A 26,724-nucleotide genomic window follows, 5' to 3' on the forward strand; every position below is an offset into this window, starting at 1 on the left:
TTAAAGCAAAACTATCTGCATGGAGAGAAGATGCCACTGAAGGTGAGAGACAAAATGTTTTCTTGTATATACATTTTGCAACCCTGTCTCTCATAAATTCTGTTTATATACAACTAAATTGCTTTTCCAATTATATTGCATTTACAAAAGTAATCACTATCTGTATGATGTTCACATGCAATGTTTTTTTTTCAAATGTATGAAGCTACATTTATATATCACACTGACGTTGTAGGGAGGAGGTCAGGGTGGATGGTGGAGGTACAAAACGCCAGACATTGACACCAGAGTGTAGAGAGTTAGACAACAAAAACACTTGTGTTAAACCAAGACAGAGTCTCACAGGCTTCCCAGGGCGAACCTTATGGGGGAAATATAAATGTTATTTTTTTACATGTTATCTGGCAGTGGTTTGCATCTCCAAGGTATTTTCATGACTGCACGGGTGTTTACTATCTACCCAGGATGAGAACATCTTTGCCCAGGGCAAAACCTGCGTTGAAACACCAGTATTTTCCACAAACTATGACCAGCTTTCAGAAGCAGAACTACAACCATGGCACTGTTCTCTTCTTCGCTGTACAAGCTGTGTGCCACGTCCACTGTAGAAATACTGGATTTAAATGTCGGTTTCATCCAAAGATGTTCTCACGTTCCTTAGCGAAGTGCTGCAAATGCCTAAATATAACCATAGAAATGTTACTACCGCTGGATATTGTACTGCAAGATTGAATATTTGGATGGGAAACAAGAGAAAACACAATATTACATTTCCAAATGTATTTGCTGTTGCAATTTAATAGAGTTGCAACAATTAGTCAATTAATTGATTGACAGAAAAAATTAATCGGCAACCATTTTTATAATCGTTTTATAATCCTGTTTCTTACAGGAAAGTGGTAAATTAAACATATTTGGGACTGTTGGTCAGACAAAACAAGTCATCTGATGACATCACTTCAAATCACCTGCAGATCAGTTCATCGGATCATAATCTCCCTAGGATGACGACGGAAGTTGTCGGGCTGCTAGCAGCTGAGATGACCAGCTGATCTCACCTGGTCAGTGGTTCCGAAAAACCTCCGAAAATGTTGCAGCAGATTCACAAACAGGCGTTATTTGGATAAAATGACCACATATTGGGAATCTACATGATTACTTTCTCATCTGAAAAAAATATTAAAACTTAATAAGTGACATATCAACAGTTCTACAGTGAAAATTACAACAGCTTTTAGTGTGGCGTATCCCTGTCATTGCGGAGTCTGAAGAGATGCAATGCATTTTGGGATAGTTCATTCTGTCAAGCCTTTGGTCATATGGAAGTGGGCGTGATTTCATCTAAACTGGGTTGAAAAACATTAGACACATCTGAGGTGGTGGATTGAGAGGCTGTTATGTGTCAGTAAACGGCCGGCTACGAGGCTGATAGAGCCTCTCATGGAGGGAGATGGAGGAGGGAATGAGGAGTTTCTCTGGGGTGTGCTGTGTTATTTTTAATTGAAAACCCACCTTTCATTAATCAGATTCCTTTAGATCTCTCTCCTATAACCCCGGGCTGTTAACTCTGACGCAGTAGGTTGATGACGATGGAGATGAAGAGTTTGGGGGGGGGGGGATTAAATGGATTTTTTAAATTATTATTGTTAAAAAGATTTTTTTTTCTTTGAGGTATGAACACAGCATCAGCAAGTTTCAGTGTAAAACTTGTAAAATGTACAAATGACTGCCACTCCAGCTAGCCAAGGAGCTAACAAGCTAACTAGAGAACTAAACAACATAATTATTTTAAAAATGCAAACTTAAAATTAATTCTTTGCAATGATTAGTCGATCAACAGAAAATCCTTATAATCAAATAATCATTTTAGACAGTCTTTAAGCAAAAATACCAAATATTTGCAGTTGCAGCTTATCAAATGTGAAAATTTGATTCCATGTTTTCCATGTTTTGAACTGTTGATCTGACAAAAGGAGATATCTGAAGTGGCTTTGGCTCTAATAAATTAAAACAAGCGTTTTCACTATTTTCTCGTGTTTTATACACTGCATTTTATTCCCCAAAGTGCTTACATACGTCACATGTCACAATTTTCTTAAAAGACGAATAAATACGTGCACATCAACGATGAGATCAACAACAGGAGCAGAAATTACTGAAACACAGACTTTTATCCAGATAAATATGACTGAATGCAGATATAAATTGTTTTGTCTCCACAGATGGTAAATATATATTGATGGAGACTGTGGTGTTGGTTTATTGACTTCAAACAAGACAAAACTATAAAAAGTGATCAAATAAACATTAGCATTGTTAAATGCTTCACTACTTTTTCACACTTTGCTAATGTCAAAACGGCAACGCTAACATGAGTTTAAAGCATCATTATTAAAGTTATATTTGTTAAATGTTCCACTCTCAGTCTGGACTTTCTGTAGTTAGTTACTGTCCTGTTACCTTCTCATCCTGAGTTCAAAACACAGTGAATCTAAACTTGTTGACTTTTAAACATTTGTGTTATGTTTCCTCTTACTCACATTCTTCTTTTTAACAAAATAAAGTTTCTCAGAGTGCTAGAAACCCTTCAGCTCATTTCCACTTGTTTCATTTCAAACTTCTCTATATTTCCTCCAGTAAAGAATGGTCTGGTGTTTTTTTCGGTGGCCCCTCAGGGAACAGGTCCTCCTCCTCCTCGCTGTTTCTATGAGGGTGAGCAGCGGAAGGTAATGGACCACAAACTCCTAATCAGGGCCTTTTCTGGGGCTAATTGTCGGCTTTGTTTCGACCCCGTCTGTCTCCGTCCTCCCTCACAGCCGGGGGAGTAATGAGGTGTTGCGTGATATGATGTCCCCCTCAGGACACCAAACTGTTCAATGAAAGGTCCTGAGAGCTTGGAAAAGAGCGAAAGCTAATGGAGAGAAACAAGGACAAAAAGACAGAGAAAGAAGAGAGAGAGGAAAGAGGAAAAAATAAGTGCCATAAACACAAAGGTGATAAAGGTGTTTGTGCAGGAAGGAGAAGTTGGAAATTGGAAAGATGGATGGTGAAAATGAAGATGTTGCACCAAGAAACAGATCGATAAAGCAAAGAAATAAAAAGAAGAAAAGGTGAAAGAACCATAAGGGACTGAGCTGGAGACTGGAGGGGAAACAGGCGAAGACAAAGATGTTCATTTTATTGAACTTCGCAGTACGTTAGTACAATTTTGAGGTACTTGTACTTTACTTGAGTATTTCAATTTGATGCTACTTTATACTTCCACTCCACTACATTTCAGAGGGAAATATTGTACTTTCTACTCCACTACATTTATTTGACAGCTTTACTTACTTTTCAGATGAAGAGTTGACACAATGGATAATACAAGAACCAACTTTTTTTCTTTAACCTTTATTTATTCATGGAAGTTCCACTGAGAGGAAACTTCTCTTTTTGCAGGAACAGTCTGATCACATTCACACCTGTCAGCTGGTAGTCAAGGGCACCTCAGTGGTGGTAAAGAGGGAGGGGTTGAGAGCTGCTTTTCACTTTCCCCACTGAGATTTATCCTGCCAGTCTGGGGATTGAACCAACGACCTTCCAGTCACAAGCTCGCTTCTCTAACCTTTAGGCCACCACTGCTCTTCTTGGCTTTTGACATCCTGTAAATAGCAGTGTGTAGTCGATGTGTAGTAGTAATTATTGTAAAGGATTAAAACTATCAAATAAAGATTATTTAGAAAAAGATTCATTCTTGGTGTTTGTTTGCACCACTAAAAGTCAAATACAAATGGTATATAAGGCTAATGATGCTGCTGTAGGAACTGTACATAAATTTCTAACATTGACAATAATCCAGACAATGAAAGTGTGAAAAAAAAAGGCAAAGAAATCTTCCTACTGACCTTGAAGGACTTAAGTTTCCTGAGGAGTAGTCTGTCTGTCATCACATTTCAGAGAACAAATTTCACATTTCTCAAACTCAGGCGTATTGATCGTGTCATCCTTCCCGCAGGCTGATTTCCTTCAGTAATGTCTGCTGAAGTGACGGCAGGTTAAGCTGAAATTATCATTTGAATACCAGAGAGATTTCTCTGTTTCTCCACTCAGCATAGATTTCCCTGCCAGTTGTCTCTAAAGTAGATTTTGGGGTGTCACTAATCAGAAAACCTCCTGCTGTCTAACTTAAATGTATTTTTATATTTACCAACGTTTGAGCAACAGTCACAACTTTTCTTTCAGAGCTTGACGTCTTTTACTGAGAAACTTTTACAGAGACTCAATCACCACGTTACATCTGTCTGTGGATATTTCTGTAAACTGCATTTCTGCACCCAAAAACTATATTTTCTGTCAGATAATTAAACCAGAGAGAGTCTAAATGACACTCCTTCATCTGACAGCTGTACTGGCCTGTAAAGGAGATTTTTTACCATCAATAGACCGGAGATAAAGCGCCTCATGTTGAGCTGAAAATGGGAGACAAAATCTGATTTAACCCCCCATCTGGTGTCTCCCTGTGGCTTCAGAGCATCATTAGCAATTATTTTATAATGTTCTATAAAACAACAGATGAGGGAAATATACAGATGTCATCAACACCACAGTTGCAGGAATGGAAATCCAACTTTAGAAATATAAACTTGTTTTTCATTGACCAAAAGAAGCCAAAGTTCTTAAACGCACAACATGTAATTTCAGCCGCTAGGGGTCTCAATCAAAACACTAACAAAAGACGGAGTGTGATGACGGTGTGAAGTAGCAAGGGATCATGGGAGTTGTTGTCTTTGTTGTTAAATAACCAGCTTCACTGGGATAGGATTACTCCAGTGTTCATCATTCGGGATGTTTTTACCCGCAGAGGTCTCCTCCTCTCCAGAACAAACGGACCCGGAGATTACAGGTAAAAACACTGAATAAAGCTGTTTAACCTAAAATATCAGTGTTTCTCTGACGATGTACGGCGACCACCGGACGTCCGGTACAGGCTGTTAGCCGAGCTGCTGCTAACACTTGTTCGGTTTATTTCTCTTATAACTTTAGATCCAGATGTTCGGTCGGTTTCTCCCGGGAGCCGAATTATCCGCAGAGGTCTCCTCCTCTCCAGAACAAACGGACACACAGATTAAAATCGTTAAAAATACTAATTAAAGCTGTTTCACCTAAAAAATCAATATTTCTCTGACGATGTTCGGCGACCACCGGACTTCCTGGAGGGGCTGTTAGCCGAGCTGCTGCTAACGTTTGTCCAGTTTATTTCTCTGATAACTTAAGATCCAGACGTCCAACGACTAAAATCCTTCTTTCGGCTAAAATATATAGTTAAAATTTATCATGAAAATGTGGCTTAAAACTGAATAAAAGTCAATTTATAACAGTTACTGTGGAACAACCACAACGCCAATGTATTATCTTGTATGTGTATAAGTTACTCTTTGGTAGACGCCATTGTAGCGGACAAACACAGCGCCGCCGTTTGCATCTTGTGCGTGTTTACTCTTTGGTAGAGGAGGTATGACGCCATCGACAGGCGACCGAATGAAACGGTCCGTTACTTTGATTCAATTACAGATTTCTCTGGGTTTGAAAATACACAACTCAACAACATATATAACATAGGTCTAGTTGTTTTTAGACATTTTAATGTGGAATAATTACATATTATACCTTTAAATGTTGTATAAACACAAGCAGCCATACAGGAACTTCAAAAATTGGCTAAACTTGTGTTTCAATCAGGAACTATTAATTCTAATTAATGCTGCAGACACATTGATCATACAAACAACACGAATGACTAAATGTTGAATCTGCAAAACATTCACTGTCACCATATTTCATTCATTTATTTATTTTTTAACATTTGATGTTTAAGTCGAGGGAACTCAAAGCACTTGGTCAATGTTTGAGAAAGATTGTTCTCTTGTTTAAATACTGAAATGACTGTTGACATGAAGCATGACACGGGACCAAAAAGTCCTCACAACAACAATTTTCTGCGCCTCGAAAACTATTACAAAAATGAATCATACAAACATTATCTGATCTAGCGCTTCTATGGTTAAACCTGCATTAACTGATGTTTTTATCCTCTAGTTTTCATCAGAAACAAGTAGTGAACACTTGTTCACACTGACATATTATCAGATTTTAAGCTGATATGTTGAACTTGTTAGCCAACAGTTGCTTATTTCCACATCCAGCAGTTACGGAGCAACATTATCATTCATTTGGAGTCATGTTTCTGTCCACCTGGTGAATGTAAGTCCAATATTCACTCTCTTTTAGTTCTGTTTTTGCTCTCTACCAACTCCTGAGGGAAATATCTGGCTCTTTAGCTGCTAAATGCTCCACTATGTTCACCAGCTAGTCTACAGCTAACTGTGTCTGTTTGTCGTTTGATGCTGAGCAGGTAGTGTACAGTGACTTTTTAGAGCTTTTTCTCTGAAAACAGCTGCCTGCTGTGACCCAAAACGACGCTATGAGAGCGCTGAGAGTGAACCAGAACAGTAAAGTTGCAGCTGAACAGATAAACAATGAGCTGAAACTCACTATAAAGCTCCGTAAAGCCGAGAGGAGCTGCAGAGTCACTGATAATTCTCTGTAGATTCATCACTACGAGCCACAACCAACACATTACACACTGACAGTTCAGACTGTGGAGTTATAAAAAATATCAATTATAGCTGCTTTAAGGTTTGGGTAGAGAACGTGCAGGTCCATTAAAATTAAAACCCAATTTCTGCTATCTTGCCTTCACCACTCTGCAACTTCAACAGATGACAGATGGTAGAAGACGGGATGTGAACTGTGACACTTTTAGGACTTCTCATCCATGTCAGCTTAACTGTTCAACTTAGAAGACAAAATGGATGAGAAGTCATTAAAGAATAATGGAAAGTTCAAACATACATTTTCATCACAACTGAGCAAAATTCACTGAGAGAGTAAATGATAGGATTCATCTTTAAGGGACCACAAATGTCTGCAAAACTAAAGAAAGGACAAAAGCGGAGATCATGTTAAGAGTTTTTATTAAATAGATTAACTGATCTGAACAGAATCAACAAAATCAAAATAATTATAAACTCATAAATCAGTTCAAAAGACAAACAGGTGTAGCTCGGCACGTATCATTCATATCATACAAATGTGAACATATTATTCCTGATATTTGTTCAGTTCAAGAGTATAAAAAGTTCTACTGTGGTGCTGCTGCGTCATGTGTTCAGTCCAGAAAACACTGAGGAGAAAATACCCAGAAACATGTGACCGACCTGAACTTAAACACAACGGCAGCAGCTGTTTGATCCAAACTTTAAACATGATCAGTGGAGTTTCAAAGTGTTGAGCTTTGTTTTTTTTCAATCATGTAAAGTACAAGGCAGAGCAGATTTCCATTAACCAGTAAATTCCACTCAAAAAAAACAAAAAAAAACCTCATGTTCAAGCAACATAAACGACATGACGTCTTTTCTGCAGCTCCAGTGACATTTTGTGAGCAGAAAACATGTTTGAGGGATCTAAAACAGTAAAGGGTAGATGTCAGGATTGACACTTTCTAAATATACTTAAACTTTGTCACTGAACTGACCTCAACATGTTGACGTCTGCTGTCCGAGAAGACGGAGGAAATGAAGGTCACTGAATCGCGTGTGATCACAGCGACATTTAGTGGTTTATTTTTAACACAACTCACTGCAACTTTAACAAGACTAAGGGCGTTTTCAGACCTGTGCTTCTTAGTCCAGTTGAATGGGAATCTGGTTGGTTTTCCTCCTCGGTACAATTCATTTGTGCAGATCTGAACTCAGCAATCGTACTCGGAGGTGGTCTTGATCTGGTCACAAACGAACTTTGTAGCTGTTTGTTTGTGGAGGTAACGTGATCCGACCTCCATCTGACCGACTACAACGGCTCCCGTAACCCGACGCTGATGAGTGAAATTAACAGTTGCTAGCAACTAGCTGGAGAATGAATCGAGGTCTGAAAAAAGTAGGTCCTGAAGAAGCTCCTGTCTGCCCAAATATCAAGAAGACAATGGTTGTCGGCTCAGGTCGGACCCAAACTTGCAGCCTTGTAGTCGGTCAGATGGAGGTTGGATCACGTTCCCACCACAAACAAATCGCTCCAGAATTGGTTTGTGACACTTCCTGTAAAGGGTCTCTGTGCAGTTGTTGTGTTCAGATCTGCACAAACAAATCCTACCAATGAATGAACCAGAAACCAACCAGAGTCCCATTCAACCGGACTAAAAAGCACAGGTCTGAAAAACGCCTTTAAGAGTCTACAGCACCTTGATGTTCACCAAGCTGCTAATTAGCACGACACATAACGTACAGCTGAGGCTGATGGAAATGTCATTAGTTTGGCAGGTATTTGGGAATAATTTGAGAAGCAAATGTTTAATGTTTTTGCTTAAAAAAAATGACTAAAACAATTAATCAATTAGCAAAACAGTTGCTGATTAATTTTCTTTTGATCAAATAATCAATTCATCGACTAATCATTGCAGCTCTACTTGACATTCTTTTTAGGATCGGGTCTAATTATCCTCTGGTCTATTCAGATTCACATTTCTCTTTTTAGAAAAATAACTTACCCACATTGGGTTCAGGTGTTTTCATACAGGAGGTCTCAGATCAGTTACAACATTTTGAAGCCATTAAAACCTCCAACGCCAACATGACATCATCGTACAATCTGAGCCAAAACATATACTTTCAGTGGAGAAAGTGGAGAAATGCAGCATGTTATGTGACTCATCTCTCTCTCTTCATACTTGACGTGTTGTCGTGGAGGCAGCTCACTGATCAGCTGTTATCATCTTTCTCCTCAGCTTTTTCATCACCAAGTGTTGATCTGTGTTCTATAGTAAAAAGGTTTAAAAGGTTGACATGCTCGAACTCTTGACTTCTCAACCGTCTCTGGTATGAAAGTGGCGTTTTGCGTGAACGTGACAAAGCTGAACTGGAGGAGGAGGACGTGAGGAAAAGAAGAAAAAGAGGAAGAAGAGCAGGTGCATGAAGTCAATCTTTCAGAAGTTTAAAAAAATGAATCCCTCCTCTGTTTTTTTCTCCTCGCGGGCTCGATTATTGCAGAAGAGTTTAGTAGAAAAAACACTGAATAAAGAACTTCAGTTTGACAGGTTTGGAGAGTTTGTTAAGACCAGTCGATTCAGCTCAGGTGTGTTGAGATGTGTTCAGGTGCACTCTGTTCATCAGAGATCTGTTATATCCAGTGCAGTCACAGTGAACATGAACACTCCACCTTCTGCCTGCCTGACAAACGTCTTCTGTTGTTTCCTTTTCTCTCCTTCTCTTTTGCCTCTTTTTCTTTCATGTTCTTTCTTTTTGTTCCCTCGCACTTCTGCTCTCTCCTTCCCATCGTATTTCCTCTCCTTTCATCTTTCCTTCTTCCCTCTTTTTCCTTTTTTTTCAGTTAAACTACCTCCATTCTTCTCTTACCTTCCATCACTCCTTTCCTTTATTCTCTCCTCCTTTCATCCTTCCTCTTTCTTCTTTCCTATCCCCTCCATCTTTTCCTCTGGCTCATGTCTTCCCCTCGCCTCCTTCCTCTCTCCTTTCCTTCCCTAACGACAGACTGACAGGTAGACAGACAGGAGCGCTCCGTCCAATCAGGAGTCTCTGCTGTGATCACATGCCGGTGGAGGACAGTCCCAGGCCGGCAGCTTTGCTCATGCAGGGTAAACCCTGAGCTCTGGCTTTTGGGAAGTCATGCGCCACCACGCGGCCGTTCTCTCCGAGCCCCGACGCACCTCCGCCTCCTAAACCGCCCGCCGCTGCCCCGCCACCTCCGCCAGCCATCCCGCCGAGGCTGCTGCTCATCATGGCGGCGTCGATTAGCTCCTGCAACACAGAGAAGAGAAGGAGCCTGTTTAACAATGTAAAATCACATCGATTAACACACAGAGAAGTTTGGTAGATCCTGGGAGGGAGTTTTGAGGATTTAAGGGATGTTTGTAGGAGTCAGGTGTAAAAATCCATCTCACCTGACTCCTACATTCCTTGTTGATCTTTATTTAGCAGGAAAATCTGTTTCAAGCTGTCTCAGTCAAAAATAAACCTCTCATCTTCCTCAAATTTAGCTTCTCTGCACTTTTCTGTCTCTTCAGAGCATCTTGATGGATTTCCTGTTGAAACCTAAAAGAATCGAAAATTGACATTTGAACAAGACTAAAAGAGTTTTCAGTCATGCTAGTAGCTCTGTGAGGCACGACAGTCCATCCAATAGAGATGTGAAGTGGGAGGAGCTGCTGTATATTCTCATTTCAAACGATCTCAATATTACTGAGGCAGAAACACAGGACTCTCCTGGATAATGTAACAATCCTATAGGTTTATATTATCACCACCAATTTCAATTATTTAAACCGTCCCATTGTTGAGAAATCAGGTTTTTCTCTTTCATTTTGGGAAACGGATGAAAATACTACAATACCCATGAGCCTCGGCTGCTGCTATGTAGAAGAAGCCAGTCAGAGCAGTAATTAATTCAAGTTGTTGTTGAAGTTGTAAACAAAACACGTTACTGAAGTCACTTAAAATCAGTTTTCTCAACTCTGTAATCTTTAGCTTCTGCCGTTCATGACAGAACGTGACAGAGTTTTAAGCTCTGTGATTGGATGTTTCTTGCTGAAATGCACCTTGGGAGCTGTAGTTAGCTTCTTCTTCTTGTCAAAGAACCAGATATTTTCTAACACAGTTTTGTTCTGATGATTAAACCAGGAGTTTAATGCTGATCCGAGCCAAAGAAGAGCTTCAACAGTGAGTCATGTAAAGTTGTCCAAGAGAAAAATATATTGCACTTTTACTTCTGAATATCTCGCTTCACAACAACTGCCATCCATAAAGCCAAACCACTGTGGCTGAGTGACTGAAAATATAAAATAACACCAGCCTTATCCTTTACCTTTAGGAACTAAAACCTCTTGGTTCAGGTCATTAAAATATGACTGTTGTGTTTATAAGAAGCCAAAGATAAGTGCTGTCATTGTCCATCTGTAACCTCTGCAGATTCACTGCCAATAAAAATACACTGTTTTGGCATTGAACTTGTTTTCTGGAAAGCATAGTGTCAAATAAGTGTATACTGTTTGTGTGTGTGTGTGTGTGTGTGCGTGTGTGTGGTCGCACCGTCGTGTAGGAGGGTGATAACATATCGGTAAGATGAAAGAAAAAGAAATTACCTCACTGCAAAAATGTTAAGTGTCATCAATATTTTACTCACTCGTGCCACCCAGCATGCACTGGGTGTTTCACGATGTCAGGTCTTCTAATCATACATTCCTTCATCTGTGTGTGTGTGTGTGTGTGTGTATGTGTGTGTGTGTGTGTGTGTGTAGTTATCAGCAGTAGTAATAACAGTAAAAGTTGTTTTTGTGTAGCACAGTAACTCTCTCTGTTTGTGCTTTCAGTGAAACTAATGATGTGGATCTGCAGTTAATATCCTTTATCGGGCCTCTGAGGCTCTGACTCTCCCTCGCTGTTCGCCGGCTGACATCAACAGTCGTCAGGCAGATGTTACAAATAAATCCCAGGTTGATTCACTTATTGGAGCACCTCGGAGTAAGCACTCCCACAACGCAACAACAAAGTCAAACGCCAACTCCCTCCTGCTTTCACCTCATCGGCAGGAAGTCAGCAGCTTACAATCCACCTCATTCAACCTGCAGACACTGTAAACACAGGGACGGCATCTCTCTCTCTCTCTCTCTCTCTTTATGTCTTTCTTTTGTCTCTCGTCCATCTCTCTCACTTTAATCGAGGGTTTATTTCGTCATGGCAGGTCGACATGTTGTCAAAACACAATACGACAGCATCTATCTCTGCACTAAGTCTATTAATGCTGCTGCTGCCTGCAGGCTAAACAGTCACCTGTTAAAACATCAGACAGCAGATTTGTGATGTCCTGAATGACAAATATCTCTTATAAGAGGCAACATGTGCCTGATGAAAATATAAACTTTTCTCTCTGCAATATTTTTTTTTTAATCTGAACAACATTCTGTTAATGTTTTCTTTTTATTCCCAGAAGCACCTGAAACTAAATTTAACCACCTGTTATTTGTCATACGACGCAAGTACAAGAGGAATCACATGACATGACAAGTATCGTACTGCATGTCATAATGGAAAACAAAGGGATCATCATTTAGTGTGTGTCTCATTGATGTGTTTATAATAGTTTTTGGACAACAGCGGAGGTCTACAGCTCAGAGGAATAAGATATATCAGGCTTTGGATACTTGTTAGTAGGATGAGTTCATTATTAGATTGCTGACTGTTAGTATGATTTTATCTGACCCTATGTACTTCACTGATTTTGGATGTTGGACGTGTGACAGAAACATTCCCTAGTCTGCATGACACCGTAATATGGTATAGCCCTTCGGGGGGGCCTTTTAGATACAAACAAGGGATCCATGGTCAAGTTTGGAACTGTTCCAGATGTGGGTATGTTGTGACACATAATATGTTGTGAGATAGCTGTCAATCACTTGATGGACGGCTCCCAACTGAGGTAGTGCCCCTGGAAAACATGTTATTCATCTGATAAGATACAGATGTGTAACCCTATATAAGCTGTGCATCGACAGTGGTACATTGCCCAGACCATCTTTGTATATGGAATGGACCCGATGGCCATCGTCTAATAAACGTCTACAAAACAAGAACAGCTCTTCCTTTGAACGATATCATCACACATCCTTCCTTTCACTGACGGTAAGAAAAATACAGAAAATCACCAGAATTATCCTTTAAGATCACAAGATGTGAATCATATCAGTGTGTTCAGATTTGAGTGAGTTATCTGAGTTTGCTTATTGATGCGATTTGCATCGGGTGCAAAGGGTTAAAATGTCTGCAGCAAAGCAAAGATTCTCCTCTGCTTCAGTGTTACAAGTGAACATGTTGCAGCATGCATGGCTGAGTATCAATAATGTATCAGAAGGGAATGTATCGTGGTGTATTGATTATTCGTCCCATGTGTGTTGCGCTGCTCCTCCGGGTGAAAACATCTACCTCCGCAGCAGGTAACAGCAGCGTAACTCGGCTCTGCTCGTCCCTCCATCTGCTCCGACTGATGAAATCCTCCTCACATGTTGTGCCACCGCCGCCTTCAGCGAGGTTTTCAAGTCTTCACTTTGTGCTCATGTGAGGAGAATAACAAAAGTCCAGCAGAGATGAGAGTAACAGACTGATGGAGAAAATGGCTCTAATGACTTGTTTGTTCCTTTTGAGAAGCCCATCAAAGTCTCGCTATAAACCGGCACAGTCTGTAATGAGGCGACCGCAGTTTCATCACACACAGACGCCGGCGATAAAGAGGAGCTGGAGAGCAGAGTGTCAGAGAAGCAGAGTTTGGCTGATGCACTTTCAAATGACAGTAAAAGTGTCTGCTGCCCTGTGGCTGCTGTTAGTCTGCTCGATAAAGAACTGCTTTAAACACAGAGCTACTTAAAAGACAAAGTCCTGATGCACATGATTATGACTGAAATGAAATGATGTACATTTAGTTCTCCAGTCAACCAGAAATATTTGACATGTGAGCAGAAAATAAACTGTCATGACGGTCGCAATAGAAACTCTAACCGGTTGAATTTTTCTTCATTTATTGAGAATTTAAAGTAATAGATCAACATTTTGGGAAATACACGCATTCACTTTCTTGTCAAGAGTTAGAGTAAAAGATTAATAGCCCTCTCATGTCTGTACAGTAAATACAAAGCTACAGCCAGCTGCCAGTTAGTCCAGTTTAGCATAAAGACTGGAAACGAGGGGAAACAGCTAGTCTGACTCTGCCCAAAGGAAACAGAGTCCTCCTGTCAGCACCTCTAAGCTCGCTGATTATATCTTGTTTGTTTAATCTACAAAAACTGAAGTGTAAAAATGACAATTTCCAGTTTTACGGGGGACAGCATCTTCCTGGATTCCTCATCGGTTGCCAGGCAACAGCTCTTCCACAAGATATAGTCCGCTACATAAGCCCTTCATTAAACTGTGAATTGTCATTTTTACACTTTGGTTGTTGTGTGGATCTAGCAAATGAGACAAAACATGTTGATCAGTGAGCTTTAGAAGTACTGCTACGTGGATTTTGTTACCGTTGGACGGGCACAGGCTAACTGTTCCCCTCAGTTTCCAGTCTTTATGCTAAGCTAGGCTAACCAGCTGCTTTTCCCAAAATGTTGAACTTCTCCTTTAAAATGTGAGTTAACACTAAATCGTCCTTTTAGAGGTATTAGAGTGGAGATGTAAACTCTATTAACTTCAGAAAAAATATTACTCTTGTATGAAACATAATGTTGAGCTTTGAGGACAATGAGCGGAGCCGCTATTGTACATCAGCCACAGATTTATTGAGTGAGGCCATTATCTAAACTGTCATTTAGTAAGTAAATTAATGAGACTAGATAAGCCAGGTTTCTTTCTCAGCAGGTGATTGATTGATCACATTGTACCTTTGTCGCAGTAATTAATCAGAGCTGCTCACCGCCTCCACAAACCAAACCCTGATATGTACAATAGCTGAAAAGTCAGAGGATCACCAAAGTCAATAGGATTCATCCTCTGGGGACCTTGAACGTCTACACAAGATTTCATAACAATCCATCTAATAGTTGAGATACATCAGTCTGGACTAAAGCAGTAGACCAGTCGACAAACACTGACATCCATAGAGTTGAGCTGCTAGTATGACTAAAAATGATTTGAAACATCAAAACTCAGAATAAGTTTATTAAAATATGAGCAGATTAAAATTAAAGTGACAGACATTATAATTCATTTAAATTAATTACCTGTTAGCTGTAATAAACTTTTAACAACCAACCTGCTTGTGTTTATGATGTTATTAAGTGCAGACAGAAAATTACTCTGTAAATATTTTGATAATTAATTAATCGTTGAACTCATTTTTCAAGCAAAATTCCCCAAATTAACAGGTTATGGCTTCTCAAAAGTGGATATTTGCTGCTTTTCTTTCTCATATATGACAGTAAACTGAATATCTTCATGTTTTCCACTGTTGGTCACACAAAACAAGACATTTTGAATACATCTCCCTAAATTGCAGGAAATTATAACAGCATTTTTTACTGTTTCCTGAAAATTCATAGACTCTACTGTATAATTAATCGATAATGAGAAAAACTGTTAGTTGTAGCCTTAATTTTATATTAATGTTTTGAATCCAAAGTGAACACGGTGTGAAGTATTTATGATATTTAAACTCTAACAGTAGTATTTCAGAAACATTTGATGCAGTATTACAATACCACTAACAGAGATACTTTTGGCCATAGCATGAAAATTTGATGCTGTTGCGTCGAGTATGTTTTAATTTATTAATGTGCATTACTACAGTAATATTATACACAGATGCAGTGGTGGAAGAGGTACTCAGATCCTTTACTTAAGTAAAAGTACCAACATACAGCACAGTAAAAATACTCCATTACAAGTAAAAGTCCTGCATGAAAAATCCTTCTACGGTAAAAGTACATAAGTATTATGAGCTTGATGTAGTTAAAGTATTGCAGTAAAAGTACATAAGTATTATGAGCTTGATGTAGTTCAAGTATTGCAGTAAAAGTACATAAGTATTATGAGCTTGATGTAGTTAAAGTATTGCAGTAAAAGTACATAAGTATTATGAGCTTGATGTAGTTAAAGTATTGCAGTAAAAGTACATCAGTATTATGAGCTTGATGTAGTTAAAGTATTGCAGTAAAAGTACATAAGTATTATGAGCTTGATGTAGTTAAAGTATTGCAGTAAAAGTACATAAGTATTATGAGTTTGATGTAGTTAAAGTATTGCAGTAAAAGTAGTGGTTTGGTCCCTCTGACTGATATATTATTATATATGACATCATTAGATTATTAATAGTGAAGCATCAGTGTTAGAGCAGCATGTTACTGTTGTAGCTGCTGGAGGTGGAGCTAGTTTACACTACTTTATATACAGTTAACTACTTTAGTCCAGTGGTTCCCAACCTAGGGGTCAAGGCCCCTCCAAAGGGTCAGCAGATAAATCTGAGGGGTGGTGAGATGATTAATGGGAGAGGAAAGAAGAAAAAACAAAGTTCTGATACACAAATCTGTTTTCAGTTTTTGGACTTTTTCTCTAATCTTTGATTTTTGCTGAAATATTGGATCATTTGAACATCTATTGAAATGAAAGCATGTGAGAAGTTTAGATAGAAAAATCACTATTTGGTGGAGCTGTTAACAACTCATAGACATGTGAAATGTGACCCCGACTACACACTGCTTTTTGTAAGACGTCAAAAGACAAAAAGGTTGGAAACCACTGGTTTCATCTTTAACAATGTGTTGTATTTTAAAAGCTTGTTATATTATCCATTGTGTCAAATCTTCATCTGAAAAGTAACTAAAGCTGTCAAATAAATGTAGTGGAGTAGAAAGTACAATATTTAAAAGTAGCGTCACATGGAAATACTCAAGTAAAGTACAAGTACCTCAAAATTGTACTTAAGTACAGTACTTGAGTAAATGTACTTAGTTACTTTCCACCGCTGCATAGACTCAGATCAAACTGGACTCACCTTCATCCTTCTGGACTCGATCCGGGATTTGTAGCAGAACTCGACCAGAGCCACGAGCATGGCCAGCCCCAGCCCACCAATCAGAATATAAAACACTCCCGCCACGTTGCTCAGACTGAGCGCGCTCGTCTTGTCCTGTCAGCGCAGAGAAGGGAGGTTAGGGACAACCAATCGTAGTGCAGATAGTCATGACATCACCACAGTTACAACTCTAGTTTCAATAACTATCTTTCTGACTAAGATGACATTTTTCAACTTTTAAAGGCCGTGATAGAAGGCAACTTTCTAAATGACTGTGAAATAAATATTTAGCAAACAACTTTAAATTAAAAACATTTTTTACAGTCAATTATCTTTCTCATGATCATTTAAAGGGACACTCCACTGATTTACCAAGATCAGTTTAATCATCATGAGGAGTTTTACCGCCCATGTCAAAACAGTTGTGTTACAGAGTTGCAAAGTTTGAGGAGCTACATCAGAAGTAACAACAGTTCTCTCTCTTCTACAGTTTGGATCAACATTAAACTCTCCTGGTTAAATAATCAGAACAAGAGATGAACAACAGCGTTAGAAAATGTCTATTTGATAAAAAGGTCAAAGGTTATGAGCCTGTGGACATAAAAACCTTGGTTTCTGACTTTTAATTTTATTCCATTTTTTTTTTTTTTTTATTATTGTTTGTTGTAACTTTGGTTTTGAAAACTGCTATTCAAATTAACTTTATTGTTATTGTTGTTACTAAATTTCTGTTTTATTTGCCACTAACGGCGGGTGGAAGCTAAAGATTACGATGTTGAGAAAACGAATCATACAAAATACAGCTTAAATTAATTTGCGATTGAATTCTGGGTGAATTCAGTAACTTTTCTGACGTTAAATTTGATTTGCAGTTCTGACTGGCTTCGTCTCCATAGAAATGGCAGCAGAGGCTCATGGGAATTGTAGTATTCAAAGCTGTTTAGAGTTTCTCTGTTCAGAAATATTAAGGACATCAGTTAAAGAAAAAGTTTAAAATGGGAATAGAGTATGGGGAAAAACACTCAGCAGCTCCAGAAGTGTTAATTAACGATTAATGATGCTATCCAGTTGCATTATGGGAAATGTAGTATAGATTATTTTCGGAGCTGAACCAAAAGTCCAGCTGCATCAGTTTCTTTCATTTATTTTATTGTTGTTTTTTTTGTCTCTTGTGAGTCCCCCAACTTTATGGAAGTGCAGTACAAAATCAGTGAAGTAGCCCTTTAATTTTCATCTCCTACTGAAGGTAAAATTACCTTCTCCATTGCCTCAAATCACAGCCTTTGTGGATTCATATTTATACATCCGTCACATGCAACTTCATGCACAGAAATGCAAACAGAAGGAGGGAAAACAAAGAAAAAATGTCTCTTTATTAAAAGAGTTGTTAATGTTAATTTATTTGCTTTATAAAAAAAATAATCTCAAAAATAATCTCCAAAATTCACATTTAATGTCAACTCAACTTGTACAAAAAGAAAAAAAAAATGCGAAAAGAGAAAAGAATTTTAATAAAAGGGGGATTTTGATTGGTTGGTAAGCTCCTGTTTCTCATCACATCACTGGTTGTGTGCTCTTCTGTCACATGCATCACTTGGTTTTAGTGGGCGGGACTTTGTTGTCTCATCCAATAGCATGCAGCCTGTCAAAAAACAAAACAAACCAAAAAAAAAAAAAAAACAACACGAACAAACAGCACTCGTAGTGTGCGAGGACTCGCTTCAACAGGAAGTGATGTGAAGTTCGGCAAAACCTATCAGTGTGCTTTCCTCTCCAAACTGTCATGTTAACCTCAGCCAATCAGCTTCTGTGAAATGATACTAAACACTTTAAATACACTGTAAAGTGTAAATTAAGGTAAAGTTTTATTTTTTATTACTAAATCTAAAGGTTGGGGGTTAGGTTTAGGTGAGGACTCTGTACATTTAAGAGATGTTTGTATTAATGCATCTCTCTTGTTTATACATTTGTATTTTTCTTGTTAATTTTCCATTTTTTTAATATGACTGATTTTGGAACATTGTGATTATTAGGCTTTTTTTCCATAATATTTGTAAATTGAAAAAAGCTCAGGCTGTATTCACTAAACATCCTAAGGCTGCTAACTGGTTGAGTGAGGAGAAAATCCTAGAAATGAGGAGCGTGTTACTCCTTAAGGACTCCTACGTTTGTGGGCTGAGAGTATTTCACAAAGCATTTAAGCACTAAAAGTAACTCCAAAGTCTGAGAGAAGTTAGAGGAAGTCCAGAGGACTAAGTCACTAAGACCTGCTCACCAGGTAATGGGCCTCCTTGCATCAGGATTTTGGAAAAATCTAACAATAATGAACTTTGCAGAGCATTTTTTGATTGCAGGTGAGGTGATAAGGATTCAATCAGTGTACCAAAATATTAAACCAATACAATACCATCGGCAATGATGCTTTACACAACTCTCCACCAGCGTCATGATCACACCAGCATTTCAAACAGTGTTTTGAACGGCAATCAATTGAAATTGTCAGCAAAATCTTCAAATTAAGTTAATCTGATTATCGACGTGCTGCATGTAGATGAAGATTTTACAGTTAACATGTTTCTACAATGTTTGTACAATAGATGTTTCATCCAGTTTTTGATGTAACCTGACTTCTCCTTGTGATCTGGCGTCTTGTGTGAACGTTCTCGATAAAAAAACAATGAGTTTTTTGGTGGCAGTTCAGTGTGAGTGGAAGAAATTAAAAAGACAAAGATGCATTTTAAAGGTTTATTTGCATTAGTGTGGACATGACCCGACCACACTAAAATAAACTAAACTGAATTACTGCAGTTTGATATTAAGACTGTGTTTTCTCCTCACTGCCACACTGACGACAGACTGATGAACGTTTCCTCCCATTTGTTAGTCACGGTTTGTTACTCAGCGAATTCAGAGGAAACAGGAGGTACATGACAGATTGGAGACAAAAACATCATCACGTTTGTGTGTGTGTGTGTGTGTGTGTGTGTGTGTGTGGGAGGGGAGGAAGGGGATAAAGTAGCTTCAATTTCTTTAAGTGTTGGTTAGCAGCCATAAACAGAAAGAGAGAGAAAGGGAGTGAGACAGCAAAAGAGAGAGAGAGAGAGAGAGAGGAGAATATATGTGCAGTTTTGAAAATCTGACTTTTTACATCTAGGGTTTATGTAAAAGAATCTGGCTTTTAATCTGGAGCTTCTCCTCCGAGCCAGACTTTGCATATTGATGCAGAGCAGATCTTCCTCTCTTTAAAAATTTGCCTGAAATTGTGTCTTTTAAAAAAAAAAACTCCAGGACACCGTACAACCACCCAGAGAGACTAAAAATAAAAATGTAAATGTGGCAGCCGAAGGCAGTCAGGATGTGCGATTAAAAGTGATGTAAAAAGTCACATTTTTCAGCAGAGTGACTCGTCTGTCTGTCTGTGGCTGCTTCCTGTGAACTGTGCTGACCACAGATATTCTGGAGAACAGAGGGAAGGCTGAGCAGAAAAAATCCTCTGAAGAAATCTGATCTGGAGACATGAAAACCCATTATCTCTAAAAAGTCTGCTTTGTCAGAATCAGCTAAAGCCCGGCTCATTTCCCCATCAATTTGCATAAATGTGTCTGACCATACGCAGAACTTTTGTGGGAAGTTCACATAATATACTCAACACAGCCTGTCAGTTGAGTCATGAGGTTTTCACATGCCAGCAAAATATTTAAATATGCTCATGTTTTATTGATCCATCCTTCAGCTCTTCAGAACGGTCAGCTGAGCAGCAGTGTTACACTCTAAAAACAAAAAGTTTTTCAATAAACCAAAAAATAATTTCCTGACTGTAAACAGAAGCAGATATATTTGAACCAGCGGGTGACAAATCTGAACTTGTATATCAAGATTTGACATCTTGTTTTGAAGTTAAAAGAATAGTTTTACATTTTGGGAAATACATTTGTTTTCTTGCTGAGAGTTTGATTAAAAGATCGATAATAATGCTAAATATGAAGCTCCAGCTGCACTGGAAACAGAGGTAAACAGCTAGCATGGTTCGGTCCAACCAGCACCTCTAAAATTGAAACACATTATATCTCGTTTGTTTAATCCGTACAAAAGCCAAAGTGTACAAGTTGTAGTTTTATATATCACAAGATCTCTAACAGGGTCATGCCCTTTGCAATGGGTTCACAACAAAGGCCCATACTCACATAGAGTTACATCCAGGTAACTACTTGTCCGACTAAGGGAGAAGTCAAAGTTTACAGGGTAATATCGTCATTTTAAAAGCAACAAAGAAAAAAACTTGGCACCAAATGAAGTGCCCATTATAGAAGTTTTCTACCACATTACTTACTATACAGAAAACTGATATCTGCAAAAAACGTTTTATTTTCAGAGTGTACCTGCTGATGTTTGGGGTTTTGTGGTGTGGGGTTAATGAGGAAGTGGGGGTGGGGTAAATCAACACATGACCTTGGGACCAGGCCAAGCGACCTCAAGAACTGACCTTTCTGCCGGAGTCCTTGTGTCCACACTCCCCTTTGTCATACCACCACTTGTTTTTCAACTTGTCTAAGACGGCTTGTTCATTGAGCTTCAGTACTGCTAGGTTTACTGGGATTCTTCAAAGAACCATAGGAGGAAGGGAGGGGGAGGGGGGTTGGAAATAACATAAATAACATTATGCACCTCCATGTTATCTTATGTTATTGTTCAGCTGCATAGCAACAGGGCTGCGGTGGCTGTAGCAGCATCAGCAGCAGTGGCAGCAACGATTTTTAGAAAAACTGGCATTAGCGCTACAGAGAACACCTCAACAACAGAAAGGAAAACAAAAACAAAGAGAAAACAGGCACAATCACACATAAAACTGTTTTGAAAATTATCAGAGTCAAAGTGATATGCATTAATACTCCATCTAGCTTGGTTTGGCCTGACTCCCTACGTGCGAGATGTGTATTACTATATCACTTTGGGTAACCGGCAAGAGCTGAAAACACTCCGGGATCTTTGGGTTTATTGAGCAAAACTGCTTCACAAAGATAGAGTCTGCTATCCAAAAAATAGAAAACATATAAACTGTATTCTGTGGTGGAGGGAGGTTTAACTTTTTGGGGACTGGGGTCAACACTGTCCATAAAATAAAAGTAACTGACTCCAGAGGTAAAATGACCAGAGTGGGTATTTTACTAAGCAAGATAACTGGATAATCCTGGTTTACTGTCAGGTATCTTGGCTTAATTTTCCTCAGTTGGTTTACAGTGATTGCCTTCATGAATAATCTTGGGTTATCCTGTGCTGTACATATACCTGTTTTCGTGGAAATTGAACCTTGAACCTTAATCGACACATTTTGTGGATCATCTTGAAAAACGTTAACTGCTCATAACGACCTCTACCGAAGCTTCTGCATCAACTGAAAATAACGCTGGTGAGACAGATACACTACTTACTGGTAAGGAAAACCTAAATAAATTAGCCTTTTCTCAAACCACCAGTGTTTTTACATCAGTTTTCTGTCTTCAGATATGTTCGAAAAACAAGTCTACATGATAAATAATACATCATAGATTTTAATCCATAATCAAGAAGAATACATGATAAATCGTGTTTCAGATATAAGCTCCATCTTTCTCTCTTTTTATCTGTCTCACGCTACTTTTAGATAAAGTTTAGTTGCATGTAATAATTGTGAAATCTGGATTAAATTAGCGTGCTTTCTGCATGCTCCGGTAGCCTACTCTCTCCCTTCATTTCCTGTCATATCTACAATGTCCCTATAACAACACATAAAATGCCCCAAAAAATATATTTAAAAAAATTAGCCTTCTGCCTCCAGTAAAACTGAATGAACTCTGTACTAGAGCTAATAATGAGTCGTTTGTTGTCATGAAATAGACTTTTAACATGTTTTCGTAAAATACCCCCTGGATCAACAAGGACATAGAGTGAATAATTTCATATCACCTCCTATTCCAGAGGTGAAACCAGTGTTACTACAATAGTGAAAGACACCCAAACAGTAGATTCTATTATAGTTTCAGAGCTGCCATCCAGAGTGTTTTACGCTTGGTATTTAAGTTATGGGTTGTTGCCAGTTACCCCGGTGTGCCATTGCCTGTCGTTACCCGTTGGGGTTACGGTGATCTGACCTTGGAGTCCCCTCCCCCGGTGCCGCACTCTCCCTTGTCATACCACCATCTGTTTTTCAATTTGTCCAACAGGCCCTGCTCGTTCAGTTTTAACACTGCCAAGTTAACAGGGTTTCTACGGGGATGATAGCAACAATAAGGGATAGAAGGGAACTAGGTGTTAATGAGCAGAGGACTGCCTTAGTGAATATAGCAACATCATAGCATGAATCTACTTATGATAGGGATGTTATTATTGGTGTAATCATAAAATGAATGGTTCATTAAAGGACAGGTTCACTGCTCTTCAACCCAGACTTTCTTGAAATGTTGTTTCCCATCATTTAAAGTTGTGCATATCAAAACACATGCTTTAGTTTGAGAAATGTACCACTGCTGCACCTTTTCACAGGTTTAAACACTGTTGAATTCCATAACATTTTAGCCTTTCAAAGATCTAATTTTCACAACACATCTAATTTTCAAAAGCACAAATCTTACAGACAAAAGCAGGGTAACAAACCATGCTTCGATTCTTGCCTCCACTCTACATGTAACCAAAAGAAAGACCCAAGAAAATCCCGGTTTGTGAGCAAAGGTGACTCTCCTCCTAATGTGTTAAGCTTCCAGAGGAATCCTTGTTGCTTCTGAGATTCTTTGAAAAGAGCAGAGCCTTTTCCACCAAATCTAACTGTATAACCATTTGCTATTAATGGCTGATTCCTTGGAGTATCTCTAACTGAAAAAGATCCCAGAACAGTGACCAGGGTCAGTTCCTGGAACAAGTTTGGGGTGGTGCTCACAGGTGAGTACCTAGTGGTCAAGCTTGTAGTCAGGAAACAGCCTGAAAAAGCATATTGGAGCCATTACTCGATGGTCTCACCACCAACAAAGTGAAGGGCAATGCCCAAGGAGTAGGTTCAAGAAAGATTTGGACATTATGCACCTTGGCAGTGATGACTGAATCTCGGATCATCACCTCTCTCAGGGTGAAGGAGCAGAACCTACTCCATGAAGTTAAGAGGTACCAGGCAGATATAGTTTTGGAATCAAACTGCTCCACAGGGGTTTGTCTCGATCATTGTTCGACCTTTGGCCTAAAGTGCCCTGGCCTGAGGACCTCTGACTAGATAGTGGGGAATGATAATGGGGAATGAGATTGCGGATACAATCGGCAAGGATGAAGTGTGTCAAGATGCTGGCTGTTGTCGCTGTATGTGATAATGGGAAAAATTAACCAGTGCCTCACACTCAGAGGAGCCAGTTGAGGAGTCGAGGATGCTTGAAGGAATTTCTCTTGGACGTCTTCCTTTGGGTATGTCCCAAGCATGACAGAGTGGGAGGACATCCAGGTGTACAGCTTGGACATACTGGAGACTACATTTCCCGACAGGCCTAGGAGCACTTCTAGGAGTTGCTGGAGGGTTTTGCTGGGGAGAAAGACTTTGGGGCTTCTGCTGCGTGACATCATATCAGAGTTATCGAAATTATAAGATTCTGACTTGTTTACAATAGTAATGCCAACTTCATTTGTGGCAATTAAAACCAAATTCAATGGATATATAGTTATGCTGTCGGTGTCCAGTATTTTTTTCATCACTCGACCAACTGTGTAATCACACAACCATCCTGACTTGTCTGATGAGCGCTTGTAAGTCGTCAACATGGGAATCTCTCCCATCTCTACCATCCATCCCATTTGACTTGACCTCCCTCTCCTCTTGGCAGTAAAAGGATGGACATATTGATGGAAAAATTGCTTCTCTGGTTTGTGAGGAGCCCAGTGATCAACAGCAGCAGAACCAAAACCAAAACTGTCTAGGAGAAGCTACTATGCAAAAATTCAAATGACAGAAAACAACATTTTTACATCCTCTGGGTTGAAAAACTGCAAATGTATCCTATTACTTCATTTCCATTCATTACCTGATAAATAAAGCAGGAACAACAGTCAAATGTTTGGACATGAATAGCACGTGGAATATAAAATATCAGGTTTGGGTTCAAACTAATGAGGGGAAGCAGGTGGCAAAACGTCTTTTACACTTTCAATTTCATGCCATCTAAGTTGCATGTTGTTCCCCTTTACATAACAGTGATGATCAAAGCTAAAGAGTGGCGGAAAGCTGCAGTGAAGTTTCTACGGATGAATCAATGAAATGATCAGTTTTGTGTTAACGAGTTCAGTTTTAAGGTGCAATAACAAAAATCAATGTAATGATAGCAACAGCAACAGAAGAGTTTTGTTCTAAAGTGCATTGTGCATATAAAAAATGTACAATAAAGAAATATTAATTTAAACAATTCAATGTAAAACATAAAATGGTCCAGTTGAACTGTGCAAAAATAAAAAATTTGCATGTGAAAATTCAGCTACATTGTTTGATTAATCAAGTTGCAATTGCAATTTTAAGAAAATCAAGAACAAAATGTTATGACATAGAGATTTCTGTTATTTTACAAATTAAATGGCATTGTATTTCTTTATGTAATCAAAGTTGCCATTAAACTTTGGTCAGAAAGGTGTTTGTCCATAATACTGCACTATTCCTCAACTATCAACAACCAAATTATGGAAATATTATCCCAATCCAGCCACAGCCAGATAATAGAAATGCTACAAAGCCATTTGTTATTAATCGATGGCCAATAAATTTGCAGTATTTACATTTGGCCTGCTTCTGGCTTATCTCACCTGGCCTAGAAGTCGATATTGTATAACACTCATTCTAAAAGTCACTATTTTGACATTCAGAAACTGCAATCAATCAATCAGACACCTTGAAAAGATGGACATTGTAATGTCATTTTGGAACAATACTCTCCAAATGATCCAGTCAGAACAGTTCATCAAAAGTCTTAGCAACAGTGAGAGGAAAGCAGATGCTGGTTGATGGAGTTTAATCAGAGGAAACAATGAAATGAAGCAGCTGACTTGATATTGTCAGTTGTTAGTATTGAGAACCAGTCAACCCAGAGTCAGAGTATAAACTCCATGTTTATAACACAGATGATGCCAAAATTTGCCCTTATTCTTCATGGTTTCTTAACATCAGGTATGCTATATAAGAGTACAATCAACAACAGTAAAACTGTGTCAAATTGATGTTGCTTTCAAATGAAACTAATATTTTTCATGTGCAAAGGTGATTATACAATACATCCAACATTCAAATGGTTTTACTCAACAGTGTTGCTAGGCAACTGATCACAAAAAGGGACACCCTTCTTGTTCTTTTTTCAAAAATGGCGAATGATTTTATGTTTTCTGCATTTGCAATTCCACGCACAGAATCAAGTAAACAACAAGACAGACAACAGAGGTGAATAACTTTCATGGCTGTTCTGCTTTCAAAATTCACGAACTGTAGAGATATCAGCAATTCTCAATTATTAATTTGCTCTGCACAAACCTAAAACCATTTTCCCATGAAAGCAGAAAGTCAAGCCAATTTACTGGGCTCTGTTTTGCTTTCTGTGTAACAGATTGATATACTTAGGGCCTTCACACACACGCTTTCCAGAAATTGAACATTTTATAACATAAAAGAACATACAAATTATTACATTCAGCATGTACTAATCTCATCTTTGGAGTAATTTCCTTTCTCTGACTCTGGGTTGGCTGTAAAATGCTAATGTGAAGCTGAAAGAATGAGAATGATGTTCTCTTTCAGAACATCTGATAAAAACATGGACAAAGTCTGAAACAAAGAAAAGGAAATAACATGACTTTCAACTGCTGCTGTCAGGTAAAAATAAAATCCCACAAACTTGCAAACAGGTTTCTGTATTTTTATCACGTTTTTTTTTTAGCTTTTAGAGGTAGTTATTCTGTGTCCAGTAAAACCAATTCAATATTCAACACCTATATCAAACCAACAAGCATTTTGATGCTGAATACAAATTAACAGAATAGTGTACAAATACATTAAACCTACGTTTCCTTCTGCCAAATGTAACCCATTTGATCAAACTCAATAATAAACCGAAAAATCAATAACTATACATATCCTGAGAA

At 38.6% G+C, this 26,724-nt stretch overlaps 1 protein-coding gene and 1 long non-coding RNA gene across 4 annotated transcripts in view; both read right to left on the reverse strand.

Annotated features, from left to right (window-relative positions):
• Positions 1-1,965: 1,965 nt before the first annotated feature.
• Positions 1,966-4,667, reverse strand: LOC122995745. Its single transcript, XR_006406857.1, has 3 exons — positions 3,888-4,667; positions 3,465-3,644; positions 1,966-2,911 (listed from the first exon to the last, which is right to left on the reverse strand). It is a non-coding gene; the product is annotated as an uncharacterized LOC122995745 (long non-coding RNA).
• Positions 4,668-6,999: 2,332 nt separating this feature from the next.
• gria1b (glutamate receptor, ionotropic, AMPA 1b) overlaps positions 7,000-26,724 on the reverse strand; it is a 102,956-nt gene continuing 83,231 nt past the window's right edge. For 2 of the 3 annotated variants that reach the window (XM_044370487.1, XM_044370488.1), the window contains 3 exons: positions 21,080-21,194; positions 16,576-16,710; positions 7,000-9,851 (listed from right to left, as the gene is read on the reverse strand). In XM_044370487.1, coding sequence (XP_044226422.1) covers positions 9,639-9,851; positions 16,576-16,710; positions 21,080-21,194 — 463 coding nt within the window. In that variant the 3' untranslated portion in view covers positions 7,000-9,638. Of the gene's footprint in view, positions 9,852-16,575; positions 16,711-21,079; positions 21,195-22,724; positions 22,840-26,724 lie in introns of all 3 variants that reach the window. The other variant, XM_044370489.1, reaches the window with a different exon arrangement.

This window comes from Thunnus albacares, chromosome 13, assembly GCF_914725855.1.
Source record: "Thunnus albacares chromosome 13, fThuAlb1.1, whole genome shotgun sequence".
Lineage (NCBI taxonomy): Eukaryota > Metazoa > Chordata > Actinopteri > Scombriformes > Scombridae > Thunnus > Thunnus albacares.